The following is a 20,938-nucleotide window of genomic DNA, read 5'->3' on the forward strand; positions in this document are numbered from 1 at the left end:
GACCAGAGATGCTTTTATGCTAATTAAATAAAAAACAGAGAGGCGTATCACTGAGATGAGAACTCTCCAAGGGCAGATTGAATTGCTTCTGTCCTCAGGTTTACCATTGCTGTTTAGGTAAAGAAAAAGAAGGGGAGATTCTTGGTATGAGTTACTCCTGTTGTTTCTAGCTCATCTTTTGCACCTGCTTTTGTTAGTATTTGACAGCATCTATGCTCCAATACATTTAATTGATTAGGTGTCCTGAGTTTTCTGCTACCCTTGTGATGTTCCTACTAATGTATGAATTACTCCATCTTTTTCTTAATTGCTTATTTTAAAAATAAGCCCTTCATTGAAAAGGTAATGTTTTGTTTAGACATATGACTAAGTAGAGGGAGCTCCAGGCTTGCCTATATTCAATAAAAATTTTGTGGCTTTTTTTCATATAATTTATGCTCCCAGTGTGTATCTGTCTTTATTAAAGCTTATTTCTTACAAAAGAAAAGTAGGGGTTTTCCTTTTTTTTTATGTTTCTGTTTACTTACCTGGAGATGTGTGTGTTTTTTTCTTTTTACCATAAAAGATTATAATTTCAAAATAAAGCACAAGGGGGAGCTAGTAATCAATCATGCATGCATCCTTATTTTCCTGCTATTTCACTCCTTTATTTATGCTACTCTTCCAGTAATGTCACATGGTCCATCTGAACTGATGTGTGTGAAGGGTGTGTGTGTCTCAAAGTAGTTGATGTGTTTTCTCTTCTGGTTATTGATCTACAAGTCTGCACCATTTGAAGTGATTACTGAAGTACTTAAATTTTAGCACTGCTTGCCACAATGTGCAATTCATTTGAGTGAACTAAAATTCACATGAAAGTGACTCTGATTTTATTTACCATTTCAATTATTGCAGGCATCTTAAAACAGGCCAAGAAATGTTAGTGTAAAAATATCTAGTTTGCCTTGCTGACCAGTGTTTTAAAAGATCACTTATAATAAATGTAGACCTTGGAAATTCCTGGCATTGTTTTGAGTGAGCTTGCCATCATGAATGGAAGATGGGGGAAACTTCCAAAGTTTCCATGAGAAATCCTTGGTCAGTGAAAAATCTCTGTGAAGGAATAGTCAGTGCCAGCTGATTTCCCCCAGATTAAAAAATGTTTGTTGTGCATTGCTGTTCATGCATTGTAAGCAGAGATTTGTGAGTTTGCTTAGTGTGTGGAGGGGTTGCTGTGTAACAGGTAAAGGTTTAAAAGTAACTGCTCCAACAATGAATCAAGAGTTGCTATAGAAGCTTTATTTACTGGAAGAATGTCACAAAAGTTAAACTTTTGTATTGTTGATGTGTGAGCCTGCATGTTGCTATTAAACACGTGTGTGTGTCTGTGGGGAGGGTGTTTTTAGGATTCTTGAGTTTCCTACGGTGTCTTTAATGGGTTCCTTTGTTTTCCCAGGAACTAGACAGATGTCAAAGTCAGAGTGTGGGAATCATGCGCAGAGTTGGTGACCGTATGAGGAATAGTGTCAAACTCTTAGCTCTTTTAACTAAAACCATTGGACAGAGGTTGCATTTACACTGTTTCCAATCTTCTTCTTGCAGCTAATGTCAAACAGCACTGTTCTTGTAACTGCATTCTCCTAAGGTGCAAGGAAAGTAAGCAAACATCTTGGGTGATTTGTTTTGCTGCACATGTTGTCAAATGTGTAGTTTTTCTGCATAACATACAAGTTTTTTTTTTGTTTGTTTGCTCATATCCCTTCTTTACAAAAGACTATTGTTACTGCAATGAATTAACAACTGCTTAAAGAAAAATCCATGCTTGGCTTAGCTTCAGTATAATTTAACAGAAACAGATTAATTTTCTTAGTTAACTTATCACCAAACCTTATTGTCCTGAGTCTGCCTCTGAATATGCTCTGTGTCCTTAGTTTAAGTGATGGATTTGTATTTTTGGTAATAAAGAATAGTCTAAATGCATGGATCATTAGTTATTTTGTAGTTTGATTTCAACATTTTAAAGACTTTAATAGTAGTAGTAATACCAAGGGGAGGGTGTGATTGTCCCTTCTTTTACAGTGTGAGCAGGATCTGAAGACCAGCGATTAAGATGTGAGAGTAATCTTTGTGATAATGCGAGGTAGACACTTGGGAATGGGTGATGTCAAGCAGATCTCTTTCACTGGGTCAGTAGATATAAATACATGTCTGTAGAAGCAGGACTTTATCCACAAAGAGGGGAGGTGAATGGAGTTATGTCCAGGTGGTGTCTGGTCAGCAGTGGTGTTCCCCAGAGCTCAGTGTTGAGGCTGGGTCTCTTTCATATCTTTATCAATGATCTGGATGAGGGGTTTGAGTGTTCCCTCAGCCTGTATGCAGATGACTTTGTGCTGGGTGGGAATGTTGATCTTCTGAAGGGATTCAGACAGGCTGGAGGGATGGCCCAAGGTCAACTGTAGGAGGCTTGACAGGGCCAAATGCCTGGTCCTGTCCTTGGGTCACAGCAGTCCCTGCAGTGCTCCAGGCTGGGGCAGAGTGGCTGGAAAGCTGCCCAATGGAAAAGGACGTGGGGGTGCTGGTTGACAGCATCTGAGCATGAGCCAGCTGTGCCCAGGCAGCCAGGGAGGTCAAAGGCAGCTTGGCTTAGATCGGTAATAGTGAGGCCAGCAATTGTCCTTCTCTACTGGGCACTGGTGAGGCCATGCCTCAAATCCTGTGTCCATTTGTGGGCTCCTCAGTACTAGAAAGACGCTGAGGGGGTGGAGCTAGACCAGAGAAAGGCAGTGCAGCTGGTGAAGGGGCTGGAGCACAAGACTTACAAGGAGTGATGGCTGAGAGAGCTGGGGGTGTTTAATCTGGAGAGAAGAACTGGGAAGACCTTATCTTTCTATACAACTGTGTGAAAGGAGGTTATAGAGATGCTTCAATCTCTTCTCCCAAAAAAGAAGAAATGGGACGAGAAGAAACAGTCTCAATTTGTGCCAAGGGAGGTTTATACTGGATGTTAAAAAAAATTTCACTGAAAGGGTTGTCAGACGTTGGAGTGGGCTGCCCAGGGAAGCAGTGGAGTCACATGCCTAGTGTTTTGAAAACATCTAGATGTAGCACTCAGGGACTTGGGTTAGAGCTGGATTTGGCAGTGCTAGCTTACCTCTTCAACTCATTTATCTTTAGGTTTCCAACCTAAACAATTCTGTAATCTATGTCAGATCTAGGCGTGGGCCTAGAAAGTTTGAAATATGGTGCCTCTCAAATAGTAAGGTGGGGTTCATAAATCATGTGGGACAGAGAATCAAAATGAGGTTGTTTGTCTTCCATATTGCTTCTTTAGGATGTTTGAGTTAAGAATTGAATAAAAAATTGCATACAGTGACAGCTTAATAAATAATGTTAAATACACGTTGTGACGAAATGGCCTTGAAACATACAAAACTGATTAAAATTTCCAACAAGTTTCCATTTATTTTCACGTCATTAATAAAAGATCAATAAATTTTTTCAGAAGTTTGGTTTAACTTTGAAGACCCTGAGCTCAATCTTATATTTAACTTAGAGAGATCTTGACATAACCCATGTCTGTAGGAGTTATCCCTTGGACAAAGGGGATTGTGTGTACAACTCTCTAAGACTGGAGTCTCTGAGTACTCACCACAAGTACGTGGTGATTGGCATTCAGGAACTTCAGGACTGCGAGTACAATCATACTTTTATTATCTGGACTAACTGGGGACCAGGTGCTCTTGGTGTAGCAAAGTACAAATGTAAATGCCAAGGTATCTGTTCCAGAAACACCCAGAGGAAGGTGATCTACAGGCCATATCTGGCAGGGAGCATCAGTGGCTGGAGTGCAGCAGCTGCTTGGGTTTTTATGCTTTTATATTTTGGATTCAGAAAGGATTTATTTGCCTGTGTGTGAACTGCTACAGACTTTTCTAAATTTATATGGTAGTATGCCTGACAGGATCAGGAGGTGTGACATTAAGACAGATGCCTTTTTCATACTGGATTCAGTGGGTCTGTACTGTACTGCTGCTGGAAAGTGTGATGTTGACAGTTCACAGGGAAGTTAACAGTCTAGTTAACTAGGAAATGCCTGCAATGCAATAATTATTAAAAATAATGATGGGAAAAGCTGGTTTTCTTTGCTTCATTCTTGAGTTCTAATGAAATGGGAAGGGAGAAAATTATAGTGTAGGTTAGGTTACTGGTTTTTCAAGACGTATCTGTTTTTTAAAACAGTGTGACTTTAAGCAGAGTTTTAACCTAAATTGGCTTGTGTGTACAATTTTGCCCTCTACACAGATAACATACTTTTGACATAATGTTAACCTCATAATTTCTGTAGATGCCTTTAATGCCTTAAAATCTGACAGGTGTTTAATTTCTGTATTTGCTTTTCTCAAACCTCACACCTAATGGAACTGTAGAGTTTTTGTGAAAGATTGACTTTTGGTGCTTTTTTTCCCCCCTTTGCAGGTATTTGTGGAAACACTAGACAAATGTTTTGAAAATGTCTGTGAGCTGGATTTAATCTTCCATGTAGACAAGGTACTGTGATGACATCCTGTAATATTTTTATCAAGTAATATGTTTGGTTCAGCTGATACTTGGTATTAAAGTCTGCTTTACTTTCCAAAGAAGGATAACAAAGCTGATGAGGGGTCTAGAGAGTAAGTCTTATGAGGTGTGGCTGAGGAAGCTGGGGGTGTTCAGGCTGGAGAGGAGGAGGCTCGAGGGAGCCGCGCTGCCCTCTACAACCACCTTAAGGGAAGTTGTAACAGGATGGGGGTTGGTCTCTTCTCCCAAGTAACCGTGGGAAGACAAGAGGAGATGGCTTCAAGCTGGATACCTCTTCCCTGAAAGAGTTGTCAGGCATTGAGGCAGATGGCCTGTGGAGACACCATAACCAGAAGTGTTCAAGAAACAATTGGACATGGCACTTACCGCTGTGGCTTAATCAAGGTGGTGGTGTTTGGTCAAAGGTTGGATTGGAAGGTGCATTTAATATGCTATGATTATGTAATTTAAATGCTGTGTGGATCTTTCTGTTTAAAATCTCAAACGGACTTAGTCTTTTTTCAAACATTTAGAAACAGTGTTGTTTGGATATTCCCAGCTATAAGAAAAAAGTGCTGTACTTGCTAATCTAGTTTAGGGAAATGCTCTTACTATAGTCACCTTTCATTTCAAAGGACTTTGGCATTTCTTAGTGTAGTACCTAAAATGCTGAGAGTTTAATATAAAGAATTTATTCCTTCAGTTGCATTTTGTGCCTACTCTTGCTTTCTGTGTAGTTGCCTTTCCCCATCTGTGAACATCTTTCTGCATCAGCAGCAAAATATGTCAAAGGAAAAGTAAGATAAAAAAAGCAGACTGAAAATAATACCAAGTCAGGTATCTGAAAGAACCCAAAATACTAGTTAGATACTTTTGTAAAAAATACATTTTCACAATAAAAGCCAGTGAAACCTTGAGTTAAAAATCTCTGAATGTGACATTAACCAGTGCAGTGATTTTTAACTTGAGCGTAAATAAACAAAAGAATTCAGTATAGAGACATGAACTTCTGTATTAAGGCAAGGCTGCCACCAACTGTAGAGTAGCATTAGTTGGGCAGCTCTGACTAATTTGATGTCATCTTGATTTTTTCTTTTTTTTCCCCCTCCAGTTTAAGTTCATCAGTATTTTTATAGGTCAGAGAACAAAACAGGAAGATGTATCTATGAGAATTAAAGTGTTAAATTGTCTTTAAACTGCTGAGACAGTCAAATTGTCTAGAATCATAATGCACTAAGCCTTCAGAGTTAATGCATTAACTTTCTCTTTCTTGTTAATATATTTCAAGTGTGCAAAAGGGAAAAACAGCAGCTGCTCCTGTTTGATCTTGATAGTCTTAGTTATAATGGGTGCTTATGTATGGGTACTGTTAGGGGTGAAATCTTTAAAATATTTGTATTTTGAGTGGTCTGATATTGAGAAGAGTGAGGATTGGCTAAGTTATTTGAATGAGAGCTGCTCTGTGTCTTCAGTTCTTGGAGCTGTGGGAGGTTGCTTCCTTGCAATTCTCTTGTGAGAGCTGTCTAAACCAGCATTTTTTCTTGTAAAAAGATGAGGTGGCATGTAGAAGAGTTAAACTATGTAATCTCAACAGCTGTTGCTGTGTGGTATTTTATGTGGTAGTTCTGTAAGGAAATATTTATGCTCGTCAGGTGTTTATAATTGTACAGGACTCAGCACTGACTTAGAGTAACCTGGAGCCAAGACAGATGCTTATTCGAGAATATTGATAGAGTATGATGATTTCATTTGGATAATGGAATATAGGTGGGAATGAGTGTTTTTAATGTGCTGTAGCAGACGAGGACTTAGGGTGTTGGGGAGTGTAGTTCATACAGGAGAGAATTTAACTTCTCTTCATCTGTATTACAAGCAGCCGAAAAACTTGCTATAGCTGGAGCAAGACATTTTTGCATGTCTTGTGAGGAGCGGCAGGTTTATTTCAGTCCTACACTGACTCCAAGAGCCTAATTCTTTCTGATGGAAAAGGCATCACTGAAAGCTATTTTGCAACTAAAATAATAGAATACATTCAGATAGAGATGTAAGGGAATACTTTGTTTTTTTCACTAGTTTTTGGCGCCTATTGAAATATCTCTGGGAGTATCATGATCTCTTGCAAGAGTTTATTATCTAACCAGATGAGTGAACCATTCAGAATCAAATTTCTTGAAGACAAGAAAATGTGTTTGCCAAATTTTCCTGAGTTTTTCTTGATAAATTCCTTCTTCTTTAGAGTATGCATTCATGCTTTTAGAGAGAGTACATCAAATGTAAATAGGAAGCACTCTTGATTTTTGTAAAAACACTTTGAAATTGTTATTACAAAACAGCAATTTCAAATTTTAAAAAGTTGATGTTCTCAACAGTCGGATCCCTTTTGGAATTTAAGATGTCTATTCATTGTGCCTTCAGTCTTTCACTTAAATACTATTTTGAATACACTATTGAAGTCTTTTTTGCACTTCAGTTCCACTTAGTGCATTTTTATTTAAGATTTTTTTGTTGTTGTTTCTTGGCAAAAATAATTAGTGATTTTTTTAAATAAGAAAAGATAGAGACAATAACGTGTATTTGTACATTTAATATGCACTTGCAATGAATTTTAATTTGAAAAGAAAAAACAGTTACTGTTTATTTTTATCTTGCTGCTGCTTACATACAAGCAAACATATATTTAAGAGGAGGGAGTCAGTGGATTATGATAGTTATGTAACTTTATTAGTCAAAGCTGTGATTTCCTTTCATATGGAGATTACCAAATAAAATTAATTAAATGCTTTTATGTAGAAAGCTGTCCCTTTAGAAAAAATGTGGGGCAAGACAAAATAGTCAAGCTTCTTTAAAGCCATCTATGCTTTGAACATTTTTAAATGCTAATGTGTTAGACTTCGCTATTGTACTCTGAAAGTAGGAAAAAATGCAGAGAAAGGTAAGAAGCATGACCCAAGGTATGGGGTGGTTTGCACTGAGGAAGAGGTTAAATATTGTAAAGACTGAAGGCAAAGGAGTAAGAACTATATAGAAATAAAGGTTTTGGAAGATCACAAAGGGGCCTGAAGAAGGGCTGTTTTCAGCTTAGCTAGATACATTAACTATAAAATTGTTCAGAAATGCACTTAAAAGTATCAGGGAAACAAATTAAATTTTGTTTTTTAGGTATAAACGAAAGCAAGGACTGTGTTGGGTTTTGATGTACTATCTACCAGTTATTTGATTTAGATGTTTACTTCTGTCCTTGATACATGGGGAATTTGGGAGAATGTCCAAAATAGTAGTTAGAATTATGCTTTTGAGGTACCAGATTATTCATGTTTATTTCTGAAAAGTAGAAAAATACTCCTTGTCTTCAGATTTAAATACTAATGTAGGATTAAATTATACATTACATGGTAACCCTGGATTTTTACTAGTAAATGTGCAGAAAGAGGCCTTTTTAAAAAGAAAAAAACCCAAATCAAGTCTTTAATATCATTTGAATGCAGACTCTGAAGCAGCAATTCATGAACCAGAGCTTTCTTCCTCAAGCCAGGGCTGCAGGGAGGAGAGATATTCAAACATACCCATTTCAGTAATGTCCCCAGTTGGTTTATGTGCTCCTGCAGTTGGAGTCCTAGCTGTCAGTCTTACCTGTAGATACTGAGGACTCCATATTTATCAGGTGTCTCAGAATGTCAGTTCTACTTCTGAGCCGAATCTTGGGATCTGTGATGGGTGAGCATCAGAGTCTCTTCCTTCTCAGGTGTAGCCCAGAGGAGAATTTACACATCTACTTGTGAGCAATTTGTTTAGTCTTGTAGGACCTGCTTCCTAGAGGTGTTGCTGCTGTTGATGCTAACTCAGACTCTAATAATTGGATGGAAAATGGGAACAAAGAAAGAGGAATGTGGAAGTTTCTTAGCATTTATAAGTGTGGTATAGCAGATGAGTTTGTAAGAGGTGTGAACAATGAAGATACTGGAGAAAGGAATATGAAATTATGAGCTTTCTTTCCAACTGGCTTTAGATTTAAGTGCTAACATTGACTTACAGAATACATGTTTCCCTGTATCAAGGTACCTGGACCATTTTTTGCAGATTGTATGTGGGATATTTTGCATTTTTAAATTCTCTTTTAGGTCCATAATATATTGGCTGAAATGGTTATGGGCGGAATGGTTTTGGAGACCAATATGAATGAAATTGTCACTCAGATTGATGCTCAAAATAAACTGGAGAAATCTGAGGTAAGAGTGATGCACTGTGTAGTTTCTAAACTAAAAACATGATTGTAGTAAATGCATGCTATATAATGCTCTTTGTCCTTCATAGCAAACTAAATAGTGTAAGCTGCCTGCTTATAGCGCCAAAAATTTGCAGTGTATCTCAGGGTGTTGTACCTTTCATCAGAAGTAATAAACTGCTTAGTCGCTGCTGGTTAGATTTTGCTTTTTATCTAATTGCATTGTGCACTACTGCTATTAAGATACTTCTTTAGTTCTCAAAGTTTCTGTTGTAGAAAACCTTTTAGTTCCAGCCTACTTGTTATGCTGGACTAGTGACTTCAGCACTTAAATGAAATTAGGTAAAGAAACAAAGTGTGTCTTCAAAGACTACATATTCCTGCCTGATAGTATGCTTCTAAGCACCTGAAATAAATAGCAGCAGAGATGCTGCAATACAAGGAAATAAATTGGACTGAAGTGGACTAGACAGACTTTAAAGCCCAGTTTTAGACACTTCAAAGTAAAAATGAATTCTGCAATTTTGATAATCTGAGCCTTTGGTCTTCAGTGAGTGAGAAAATTATATTCCGTATTTGTTCATAATGGGCTAAGTGAGGGATCACGCAAGAGTTTTGGGAATCTTTTTTCAATTCAACCGTTCTTTAATTTGTGTTTAGGAAAGACATTTAGATTAAGAAAGGATCTTAGAATTACTTTATCTGTGATACAGAATATTACTGTCCCTTTAACGTCACCACATGTGCCTTGTAAGCCAAAATGCTGCTAATATATCTTTGTTAAGTCTGTGCTGGATTCTGAATGATGGGAGTAGTTCCACAGAGGAATATATCAAAACAGTAATATCCAAGTTTCTAAACAGGTCTTTGCTTGAATTGGAGGCTTTCTGAAGTTCAAATCAGCTGAGCAGACTGAAATCTTCCAGGTGGCATAAATATGAACTAAATGGCATTTTAGGAGAGGACCCAGAGAACTTCTTAGTTCTTCCTAAAGTGCAATAAAGAGAAAAATGAATTTTTCAGGTTTTTTTGTGTTACAGTGGATACTGTTCTTATTCTGCAGTCTCAAGCTGTGCTGCCTCAAGTTTTTTGAATAAATTTAATTTTTTGTTTTGCGCAACTTCCAAACTATATCCAAGAACTGGTCAACAATATATGAAAAACAAGAAAAAGCTAGGTATGATATGACAAAATTCATAGCAATATGCTTCTGAAAGGATTCTGTAGTAGATTTTGAACATGTCCAAAGTGTTCATTTTAATGTTTTTCTCACACTCAGAATGAAACACTGATCACAGAGATGAATATTTGGAGTTATTCTCTTAAATTTTTATTGTATTTGAATAACTGCTGTATACATACACTTTTCCTTATTTGATTAAAAAGCAGTCAAGTTCCCAAAAGCTGAACTTGCTCAGCAGTTGTGCTCTGCCATGTATTATGTACATTATGGTTCTATCTGAAGGCATTTAATTATGTAAATTCTGTTATCAAATCAACTGTAGACCAGTCTCTGACTAGTCTTCTGAAATACATTGATTCTGTGCAGCCAGCTGCAATACTTGCTGTCTTCCATTATTCATCGTCATTCTTTCTTTTAAGAGATTTTAGTATAAAAGTAGATGGTAGATGATCTGAAAAGACCCTACACAGAACTTGAATTATATACAAGGCAAAAGGAACTTGTTCCTTTACATTCAGCAATGAATTAAGGAAGGTAAAGAAGTAGCAGTGATAAATTAAAACACTTGGTGACTGGGATGAAGCAGAACATTTCACAGTCTGCTCACCACAAATACTTTCTTTTTCATTAGTCCAGTAACTATTTCTTTTCAAATTTAACAGTTACTGAAATGGTGAGATACATTACAATACCTGATAATTATTTCCTAAGATCATTAATCATTTGTTTCATGTATTTCCACGTAAAATTCCTGATTGCTATTTCCTTTCCTTTTGTCTTTTTGATCAAGATTGTAAATCTTTGAGTATGTCTTTCCTGAACACATATTTTCAAGACACAAGCAAATCCATGTAAATAAAAATAAGTAATAACTTAATAAATTTTGAATGCTGGTCACTAAGAAACTGAAGCTAGTGAATCTTCTTTGTTTTCTTTAATTAGAAAAAATAAAATACTGAAATTAGTATTAATGTAGTCCGTAGTATATAGGAGTGCCACCTGTGCCTCACAGCACTGTTGCTTTGGTCCCTTTGGCTTTTAGACTACCATCCTACCTCTTGCATTTACAAAGCAGCTATTTTAAGGTTCAATGTCCTTTTCTTTTATAGCAGAAATGATGAAAGTAATAAAGCTGTAACTGGGTTACATTTTCAGAAATACTTCAGTTTTTATTATGCCCATCTGGCATTCAGTAATATACAAAATTTAGCTATTGAACATCAGGTATTTGTTTTGTTATGCGTTAGGTTTCTAGTTTTCAGTTAGAATTTAGTGTAAAAGACTGAATGTATTTATTAAATTTACATATATTTGAGCAAAATTATCAGCTCAATGAATTTGTGAATATTTTCAAGAGAGAATAATTAAACCACTATAAGGGAGTCCCTAGCTTTGATTTGTGTTTCAGCTAATATTATTTGGATGGGCTACAAAAGAAACTATTTGTACCCTGAGAAATGTTGTATTATATGCATTTCCCTGCCTTTTAGTTTAGTGTTAATCTGTGAATGGGTTTCTGGTCAATCCTAAAGCCAAAAAATCATTGTGATAAAGGGAGGGAATTCTTTGGGAGAGGGGTCATTGGGATTTTATTCTGGAAGTATAGTAGGTAAACCTGGGCTACCTCTTCTCTATTTGGAGTGTTCAACTGCGTGTGATTTAGACTTTTAAGCTGGGCCTCATTTTTTCTGAACCTCCTGATCTTTTCTGGCTCTTTCCATTCTTCTCTCTTACAGACCTTTATCTTTCAGTCTCCCAGACAGGACAGGTAGACAAAGGTATTGCTGACTTTTAGAAAAAAATGTACTTTTAACAAAAAGGGAAAGCAAAATGATGTCAAAGGCAATAAATTATGTAGGCCAGACTCAAAAATTATGTGTAAAAATACCCATACTAGTCCTTGTAGCCTACTTTTTGTGCTAGTTTCTTGTAGTTCCCTCATCTTTTTATTGGCTATAGTGTATTTTACTAGCTTTTCATTGACATCATACTTTTTGTTTTATTTCTCTTCCTGCATTTTAGAATTTAACTTTTCTTTGTATCATTGTTAAGAAACAAAGGAATATGAACTTGTGTGAATATTAGCCAAAAAATCCTGTGAAATTAATGTCAATAAAAAATGAACACACAGATAACAAAGTAAAATATGACGAGATAATATGAATAACTCCTTTGTTGGGAGAATTTTGTCCCTGACTAATCTAAAATAAGTAATACACACTCTCTTAATTCAACATTTAATATTTCTAGATAAAAAACAAAGAACTTTTACCTGCTTGCAAAGAAAAGTTTCAGAATAAGCTTCCGGTCAATGAAACATTAAAAATCCCACCACCAAAACCAGCAAACTGAAGTAGAGGGAGAATAAAATTATCAGTGCAAATTGTAAAGATTATGTATAAATTCCTAAGTTGATGATCCAGCCTTAAGGATGTTGAACATAAAATGAGAAGGGCTGTCAGCATGTACTCAACTTCAGATGTACATTTGCTGTAATTATAATCTGAATGTCCAGATTTTGATCTAAGATTCCCTGGTAACTGCAGTCCCTGAACATGAATGGTAGCAAAGAACAGAAAAAGGAGAAGGAGATTGTATGTTTGAAGTTCAGTTTCTGGTCAATGTCACCTGCCATTTGTTGTTTGAAACATTTTGTTTAGCTCAACACTTTGAATGTCAGTCAGTGTTAATGGCAGTACTTGAAAATTAATTTCCACTTGTTTTAAGTCTCTGTGTATTCAAACTGCAGGTATTTTAAACAGGTGGAATCTTAAGCAATTGAAACTTATTTAATTTATTAATAGCTTTGCTCTTTAGCTTTTATGTGATCTTCCTAGGATAGTGTACTGCAATACCATTAAGATTTAACAAATACAACTCCACAATTGGATTCAGTAGCACTGAGTTTTAAAAGCATTAGCTAAAAGTAGTTCTTGGTAACATGCAACATTTTAACCTAAATTTGAAGTATGCTACAGAACATGAAGAAAATCAAGGATGTGACCTTCCTCTGCCTAATATGTTAACTAACTTGTAGCATACAGTCTGTATTTCATTGGTAACACTAGGGAGCTTGATCTCAGATTTTTGGTTTGGTTTCTTTTTTGTTTTTTTTTTTCTTATTGTGCAAAGCTACTTTTCTTTTTCTGTGTTCTGCTCACACATATTCTGTTTTTATTTTTGGGTCTGGCAATGAAAAACGAACAAAGAAATAATTAATCATTCCCATCCATTACTCTTTTTGTGATTCAAGTGCTTAAAATTTCTAAGAGTATGTCTTAAGTCTTCTTATATGTTTGGCCTCATTTTGATATACTTGCAGACTTCATTTTGGTTTTTCTCTAATTACATTCATTTATTTAACCTCATGAGCAGGGGACATGATCATTCCTTTATATTATGTATCACATCCTTTCATGATTTCATATGCCTGCTGCTTTGAAGTCATACATGTTCTGAAAAGAGGCATTGTTATGAAACACCAGCAGCAGAGAGTTCCTAGTACCTCTGAAGTATCTTGAAAAGGGTGGCTTATTTTGCGGTGTTAGCCTTCATTATTTTGTTTTCCAGTAGGCTGTGGTTTTTTAATATATTTATTTTAGTGCTAGCTAGCTCTATGTAGAGTTATTTGGGATGACAGTTGTAACATTTTTATTTGTATATGCATATTAACAATGTTTGTGATGTGTAATACTTTACCCAGATGATCTGAATTTCTTTTTAAAGAATAAAACAAGGTTGCATATCACTTTGATATGAAGTTACCAGCTGGGCATTCTAAGAAAGGGTGATGATAAGAACAAAGAAAATTGATCCCTATAGACCTAAGTAAATTAATGACAGCTTATTTTTCTCACTTGATAGATTAGGACCAGTAGAGTAAAAATCCTGTTATTAAATGCGTCTATTCCAATCTATGAAATAGTGTCTTCTTTTGCATAAATGGTATTGCTCTTTAAAAGTATATGAACATGTTTACAAGCATTTTTTGCAATAATGGAACCTAAAATTTTAATATGCAACATTTCAACATTAAAGCACATCCTTCCACAACAAATGAAATTGAGAGTAAAAAGGAGCTGCAGCAAAACTGTGTTGTATTGGCTTATTATTATACGAGCTGTATGAAATTCATATTGTCTTTCTGAAATTGCAGTAATTATGTCTTAAGAAGCTTCACTTTCACTTACTTCAGTCATTTGCTTGCTGTGACAGACAATTCATCATTCTCACTGCATGTTTAAAGCTTGCTACATGTTTTGTTTTTTCAAGTGGAACAGTTTTTTCTTTCACATCGCCAACTTAGCTGCTGAATTACGTGATAAAAAAGGCAGTGGAACTTGTTGAGTTCAGTGTTACAGTGGAAGCTGTATTAATCAGGGGTCTCTAGAAAATGCCTCAAAAGCACACCGGGCTGAAAGTACTTACTTCTTTTACCTTTGTGTTTGTAAATACAGTTTACTTCCAGTAAAAGGAATGGAAGGACTGCTACTAGTTCACTGCCTGACATGCTATAAAGGAGTGCTAAGGAGTTCAAATATAATAGCATTTGAATTGTATTCGTTATCCAGCTTGGGAGTTCAAGTGCTTTTCAGTCATTTAATCCATTAGACATTTTTTATGAGCTGTTTGCTCTCTTAGAAATGCTGTGTAAGTGTATTGTGCTTGATAGGGTGGACATTAATTGTGCTAAATAGCATTCTGCTATACATTTTATGTATCCACTATTCTTCAGACTCACTTAATACAGAGAATTCCAGGAGAAGAGAATGTAATAGCTTGAAAATCTCTGCTCCAGCATCTGATAGTGAAAGATAGTCTCGCTGTCAAAAAAAGAGGTAATCTGACAATCAGAGCAGTTTTGCCAAGGATCTTCACTGATCTTGATCCAGAATGGTCTTCATGAAATGTGACTGTTGAAAGTTGTGACTGGGTAGGGGGGTGGAAGGGCAGTGGTTGTGTGAATTGTGGTATTTTTAATAATTCTCAATTGTGTCTCCATTGTATCCTATGCCGTTGGGGCGGGAGGCAGGGACTGTAAGTCTGTATAAAGAGGATAGTAGCAGGTAGGTAAAAATAATAACCAGTTATACTAAAAATGTTATTTGTCCATTAAGAATAAATAACTTCCATTAAATTGGGGTAAAGAATCTCCATCCAAGTCACCTTGGCAGAAGGCACCTCTCCTTTGAATTGCCAGCCATGTGCTACCATGTCATTACTTATTATATTTTGCTGGTTTTCCATTGTTTAGTTGTAGGTTGTATAATTCATTGCTTTTAATTAGTATTTTCATCTTCTCAGTGGAAAACAGTTTACATTACCCCATTTTGCTTAATGAATTTTTCTTCCGTTACTGCAAATAGAATTTAAAGGATTAAAAGCATTTACTGTTTTATCCAGTAAGACTTCAGTGGAAGTTACCTCTTGATTTAAAATTAGTATTTCCAAGTTCTCGGTTATAACAGGATGGTGTTGGGCATCTTCATGCCTTCTGCACTGTTTTTTAATAAATAGAAATTGCAATACTGCTCTTTCAACTTATTGCAGATTCAGGGATGCAGATTTTAGATATTTGTATTTCTCAATACTGCTAGTGTTAGGTCCAGGTTTTCCCCTTTAAGCAAATATTGCTATTGAAAGAGCCTCTGAAGTGATTGACCTGATGGATTTGGTGACGTTAAGGAAAATGAAGGAAAAAGAGGCTTTCAAAATACTTTTTTGCACCTTTTGAGTTTTACTTAGTCTGTACTTCTGAGAACTGATAATTTCGGTTTTGTTGGGGCCAAAGTGAGAGCAACATCATTGCTGACATCAGAGATGCAGTTTTCTGAGCTATCTTCTCTGCCCCACAGGCCTTTCCCAACTTTAGCATGTCTCACATAGGAGGGTTTGACCGGGAAGATATTGTTAATAGATTACTAATGGCTTTCTTGTCTCTCTTTCTTCTTCTGGGAATCATCCCAGAAATTATCTAAAATCTAGGGAGTTATGATGCTTTAGCTTTTCCACATAAAGAGTTAGTTCAAAATCAGAAATTTCTGTTGGTTTTATTTTGACTTGGGTTATGTTTTTAAGGGGAGGAGGAAGAACAGTAAGGTCGGATGTTAAGTGAAAATCTTATGTTAACTTGACTTTATTTCTTTTAAGAGAGTAGTAAAAGGGAGAAAATACTTTTCTTCATAACTTTCAAAAAGTAGAGTTGTTATCTGGCAAGTGTGTGGGGTGTCTGTCTCCTTTTGCAAAGTTGACCAGGTGGGCACCGTGGAAGTCAGGTGCACGCCTCAGTAATTTTACCCTGCACTTGCAGTAAATTTCAGTGAAAACCAAGAATCTGAAAGGGTTGTACTTGGAGTGGTAGTCGTGTACCAATGCTTTTTAATAATCAAATCTGACACAACCTTCTTGAAGATTTTCTGCTTTCATTTTGCTGTATTTCTTGTTCAGAAATACTTTGTATGCAAATAAACTGGTTTTCTTCAGTCTTTGACAAACCTAAAATTAAAGATCTTCCATTTCTACAGGTTTAGTCTTTTTTTAAACTAATTCCTAGCATCTTGGCTTTGTTTCTTGTGGATTTTTCCTTTTTACTGGACCCGTAAGATGCCACACTCTAAAACTAGTAAATCACACTGTGATTTTTATTGTTTTTGAATATTTTTAATCTTACTTTCAAAACATTAAAATAAAAGTTAATTCTTTTTACATAATCAGAGAATTTGTAATATGGTATCTTTTTCTGCTAATAAGAGGTCTTATAAAAATCTCCCATGCTTTTTTATTTCCTTGCAAAAATAAAAATTATTTTTACACTTCCGTGGCAAGCCTGAAGTAAAACCACACCGCAAATTCTAAATCTCCATAGAGGATCTGAACTTGTAGGAGAAACATTTCTGTACCTAAAATGAATAGTATGGTTTTTTCGCAATATCAAAAATAGTAGTAACACTTAACAGTCTTGTTTTAATAGTCCTTAAAATAACAAGGTTTTGAGTAGGTGTTTTCAGAAGCAATAGGGAAAGATGATTTTTGGTATGTCTTCAGGCCTCTGAGCTGTAAATTGTTAGCATTTCATAATATACCCTAGTGTGCAAACTTGGCAGCTGCTTTAACTGAAACCATAACTAAATGGAAGTCAGCAATTCTCAATTGTAAAACTTGCATGTTTATACAGGAAGGCTCTAGTTTTTGTGTGCAAAGACACTGCATGCAATAGAGAACTTTAATAAAAAATAGGTGCTGTGTAATAGTTTAATTTGGCATAACTATGTTGTTGTGTAATGCTCAAGGGGATGCAGCTATGTTAGTGGATGATTAGTTACTGTGGGAAACAGGTTATTCTAGTTTGGCTGTAGAAATAATCTGTCTGCATGCTCTTCATCAACCATAAATGCAAGGTGTTTATCCTTTTCATCTTAGTGTAAGCCACCTTGAAATACCTCTGTGTGTACATATATATGTATTTTTGTATGTGTATATATATACACACACACACGTGTGTGTGTGTGTGTGTGTTTGTTTGTTCATTGATTTGGCTGACATTCAGCACCTTGTTACTTTGAGGTTACTTATTCTGAACCTGTAACCAGTGCTAGTCAAGTGTGAACCACATGTACTTTCAGAATAGGTGAGAGGCAAAGGCAGCACACTGGACACCACCACCTTGAGACTGTCTGTTCTGTAACGTGCACATTACACGTGCTTGGATAAGCCTCCTGATCCTTCCTCTCATACTTTTCCATCCAGTTGACATTACATGTTTTACCATATAAAGATGAATATGTGAACTGTTTTCTCTTTCTGGTTTAATATTTCCAAGTAACCCATTTCATTCCAAACACAATTACCATGTGGTTTTTCTAATTGTGTAACCATGGAAATACTTGAAAAGTTAGTTGTCTGTGTAGATTGCTGGTGAACTTTCTTGTGACTGACTTTGCCTGACTTGCATTTTTCCTCACTTTGTATACAGGCTGGTTTAGCAGGAGCTCCAGCCCGGGCTGTTTCAGCTGTAAAGAATATGAATCTGCCAGAGATCCCAAGAAATATTAATATTGGTGACATCAGTATAAAAGTACCAAACCTGCCCACTTTTAAATAACATGGCTACTCCAGGTAATACCAAGGAAGAAATGTAATAGAGATTTACTGCATAATTGTTTACTAAATAAACATGTCTAACTTTTAACTTTTACTGTTTGGATAAAACTCAAGGTTCTGCATAGACATAACCTAAAAAATCAGTGTGTGGAGTTGAATGTTGCTTTTGTCTTGTTTGTGAAATTAAAGGAAAGGGGTAGTTCCCGTGTGATTTCTAAATTACATTCCTATGCCCTTGCAAGGCATATCACTGTGTCTCAGCTGCTGCAGTATTTTGGGGAAGTATTTAAGGTGTTCTTTATTTTGTATAACCTCTAATGCAGAGGTTTTTTGTATATTCACCAAAGTCTATAATTAGTGCGTTCTTTAACTACTTCTGTTTGTCATGATTATTTAAGACTTAAGTGCAAATGTTGCATGAAAACGTTTAACTCATGTTTTGTTAAATAAAATCATAACAAGCTGGACTTCGAAATACCTGTGTTTTGAAGTCTGCTGTTTGCAATAAACCATGTTATTTCCTATTCTTGGAGCCAATTGACTATGTATTGATAAATGCTGTTGTAGCAGACATTAATGTTGTAGTTTAATCTCTGAAGGGCTTACACAGGGGTATTATGCTGAACATATTGGCTCTTTACATTTCTCACAAAAGCTGTTCATTATTGTACTGAAGGAAAAACTGCCTTTACCGAAGATTTGATGATTTTTGTTTACACATACATGTTGTTACTTACACAATCTGATAGACTTTCACTGATGGTCGGACTTTGTTTAGGGGAAGAATGGGTCCTGTGATTGCTCTGTCTTGTGAGAAGCACAGAATGGGCTGAGGACATTATATTTGGGCAGCTCAAACCTGTACATGAGAGTCTATCAAGTAATGTGGTAAAGAAAGGCACTCTGCAAAGATAATTGGGGATATTTTAATAGGGCTTCTGTGCCTGGTGACATTTGTGATTCTCTACTTTGAGAAATAGATTTATGAGACACATAGTATTGTCAAGATCTCAGAGAAATCTAAGTGCTATCACCTCTGCGTAAGTTGCTCAGCTCTTAAACTCTTCTGTGATTTAAAAAACATAAAAGGGGGATAGTGATTGTTTTTTATAATCATGCTCTTAAGCTCTGTGTGATGTACAAGTCTGTTTTAATGAATAATAAAAATATCATTGGGATATTTAAGAATTCCTGCAAAGCCTTTTTTTTTTCTCCAAAGAAGTATTTAGTTGATACTGTATATGAAAATGCAATAATACTGTATCAAGAGCAACAGATTTCAGGGCTAGTCTGAGAGCTGCTGCTGTAATTCAGGAATTTGGATTTGATGTAAACTAAATGTTATTTTCCTTTCAGTTGAATATTAGGACATAGTCTATAGGATGAACTTTGAAGCACATCACATTTTCTGTTTGATCAACAGCAGCTAATATCTTTTGGGAGCGTTTGAGAAAGAAAAGAAAAAGATAAATTACTTCTGAGGTAGAAAATCTGATGTGATCCAATAATGTATTTCTTAAGGTGGGGGTGGGGAGAGAACACCAACTTCATGTATATTCTTGGTAATACATTTAGTAAACACCAGCTAACATACACCATTTTAAAAATGCTTTCAAAACCAGAGTTACTCTCTCCCGACCCCTCAAAAAAAAATTTCTTCTTCCAAGTGAATTTCTTAGTTTAAGGCTTCTGAAAATTTCAGGTGAGGCTTAAGTAATTAATTGCCTCTTTATCATTTTGACCAAAGAAACTGAGAGAGTAAAATATGCGGCCATTTTTTATCCCCATGTGAGGTATCCCTGAGTATTCCCACGATGGACATCTTAGCCAGTACAAAATTGAAATTCACCATTTCACCTGCTTTTGCCTACTTTTGTTTTTCTTCTTAATGCATGGCACATGTGACATTGAAAGTAAAGATGTTGAAAGCTTTCCTCATTGTACCCCTGTTATAATATGGTTAGTTCTCCTGCCAAAGGAGGAATAGGACGTTTTGAAACATTTGGTACTCTGACCTAAACAATGTTCTTTGGGCTGTTTGTTAAAGCAACTCAAAATTTCAGAAATTCTTCTGAGTCCTCTATTTTTGTCTCACTTTCTTCCCTCTAGTTCTTTTTCAAATTGTACGCTTATGTAGTTAAAAAATTTTTCATTCCTTGCAGAGAAATATTTTCTGTCTTTATTTGGATGAAACACCCAAAAGAAAGTATGTCTGAGATGAATCTTGACATGAAGCATATTTCAGATTAATTTCTTACCTGTCAATAGCCAGCCTGTCTTTCATTTTAGTGGACTAGGTTCACTAGATTCTTTGTTTTTAACAATTATATGGCTATTCTAAATTCTTTTAGCTTAGTTTTGTGGGCTTTATAACTGTTGTATGTGCTGCTTTTTTTCTAATCCAACTTGTCTTCTGCCAAAAGGCTTTTTCTCTGGACAGCTCTTCTCTTGACACCAGGCTTTTCACGAAGCTTCTCTGTGACTAGCAAGCAAATATTTAATGTGAGGCTGTAGCTCAGAGTTGGTGATTCCTTATTCAGAAGATCTTTAGATGGGAAGAAACACTTTATCAGATTTTTCACAGTAAAACTGCACTCCTTTCAAAGAGAAATTCTCATCCATAGAAGAGCCTCAATGATAGCACCTTCCTCTCAAATAAACACCGATGTTGTGACCGTGTTGGCTTCCTCTGGGTAGCTGAACCTGTCTGCTTGCCACCCCTTTGCCAGAGGAATATCTTAACTTTGCCTAGGGAGGTACTGTCCTCTTGCCATGTCATTAGACACTGCTGGGAAGAGGGGGTACTTGCTTAATAGAAATTAGGGAAATATTATTCTTTGCCTTTACCTTTTGAGGCTTGCCTTGGGTCATATTCAGATATTCATTGGCTTGCCGCA

The 20,938-nt window shown here is 36.0% G+C and overlaps 1 protein-coding gene across 4 annotated transcripts in view; it reads left to right on the forward strand.

Annotated features, from left to right (window-relative positions):
- AP3S1 (adaptor related protein complex 3 subunit sigma 1) overlaps positions 1-19,229 on the forward strand; it is a 28,014-nt gene extending 8,785 nt beyond the window's left edge. For 2 of the 4 annotated variants that reach the window (XM_059837165.1, XM_059837164.1), the window contains exons 4-6: positions 4,456-4,527; positions 8,655-8,762; positions 17,914-19,229. In XM_059837165.1, coding sequence (XP_059693148.1) covers positions 4,456-4,527; positions 8,655-8,762; positions 17,914-18,042 — 309 coding nt within the window. In that variant the 3' untranslated portion in view covers positions 18,043-19,229. The remainder of the gene's footprint in view (positions 1-4,455; positions 4,528-8,654; positions 8,763-17,913) is intronic. The other 2 variants (XM_059837167.1, XM_059837166.1) reach the window with 1 other exon arrangement.
- Positions 19,230-20,938: the final 1,709 nt, after the last annotated feature.

Source organism: Haemorhous mexicanus, chromosome Z (genome assembly GCF_027477595.1).
Source record: "Haemorhous mexicanus isolate bHaeMex1 chromosome Z, bHaeMex1.pri, whole genome shotgun sequence".
NCBI lineage: Eukaryota > Metazoa > Chordata > Aves > Passeriformes > Fringillidae > Haemorhous > Haemorhous mexicanus.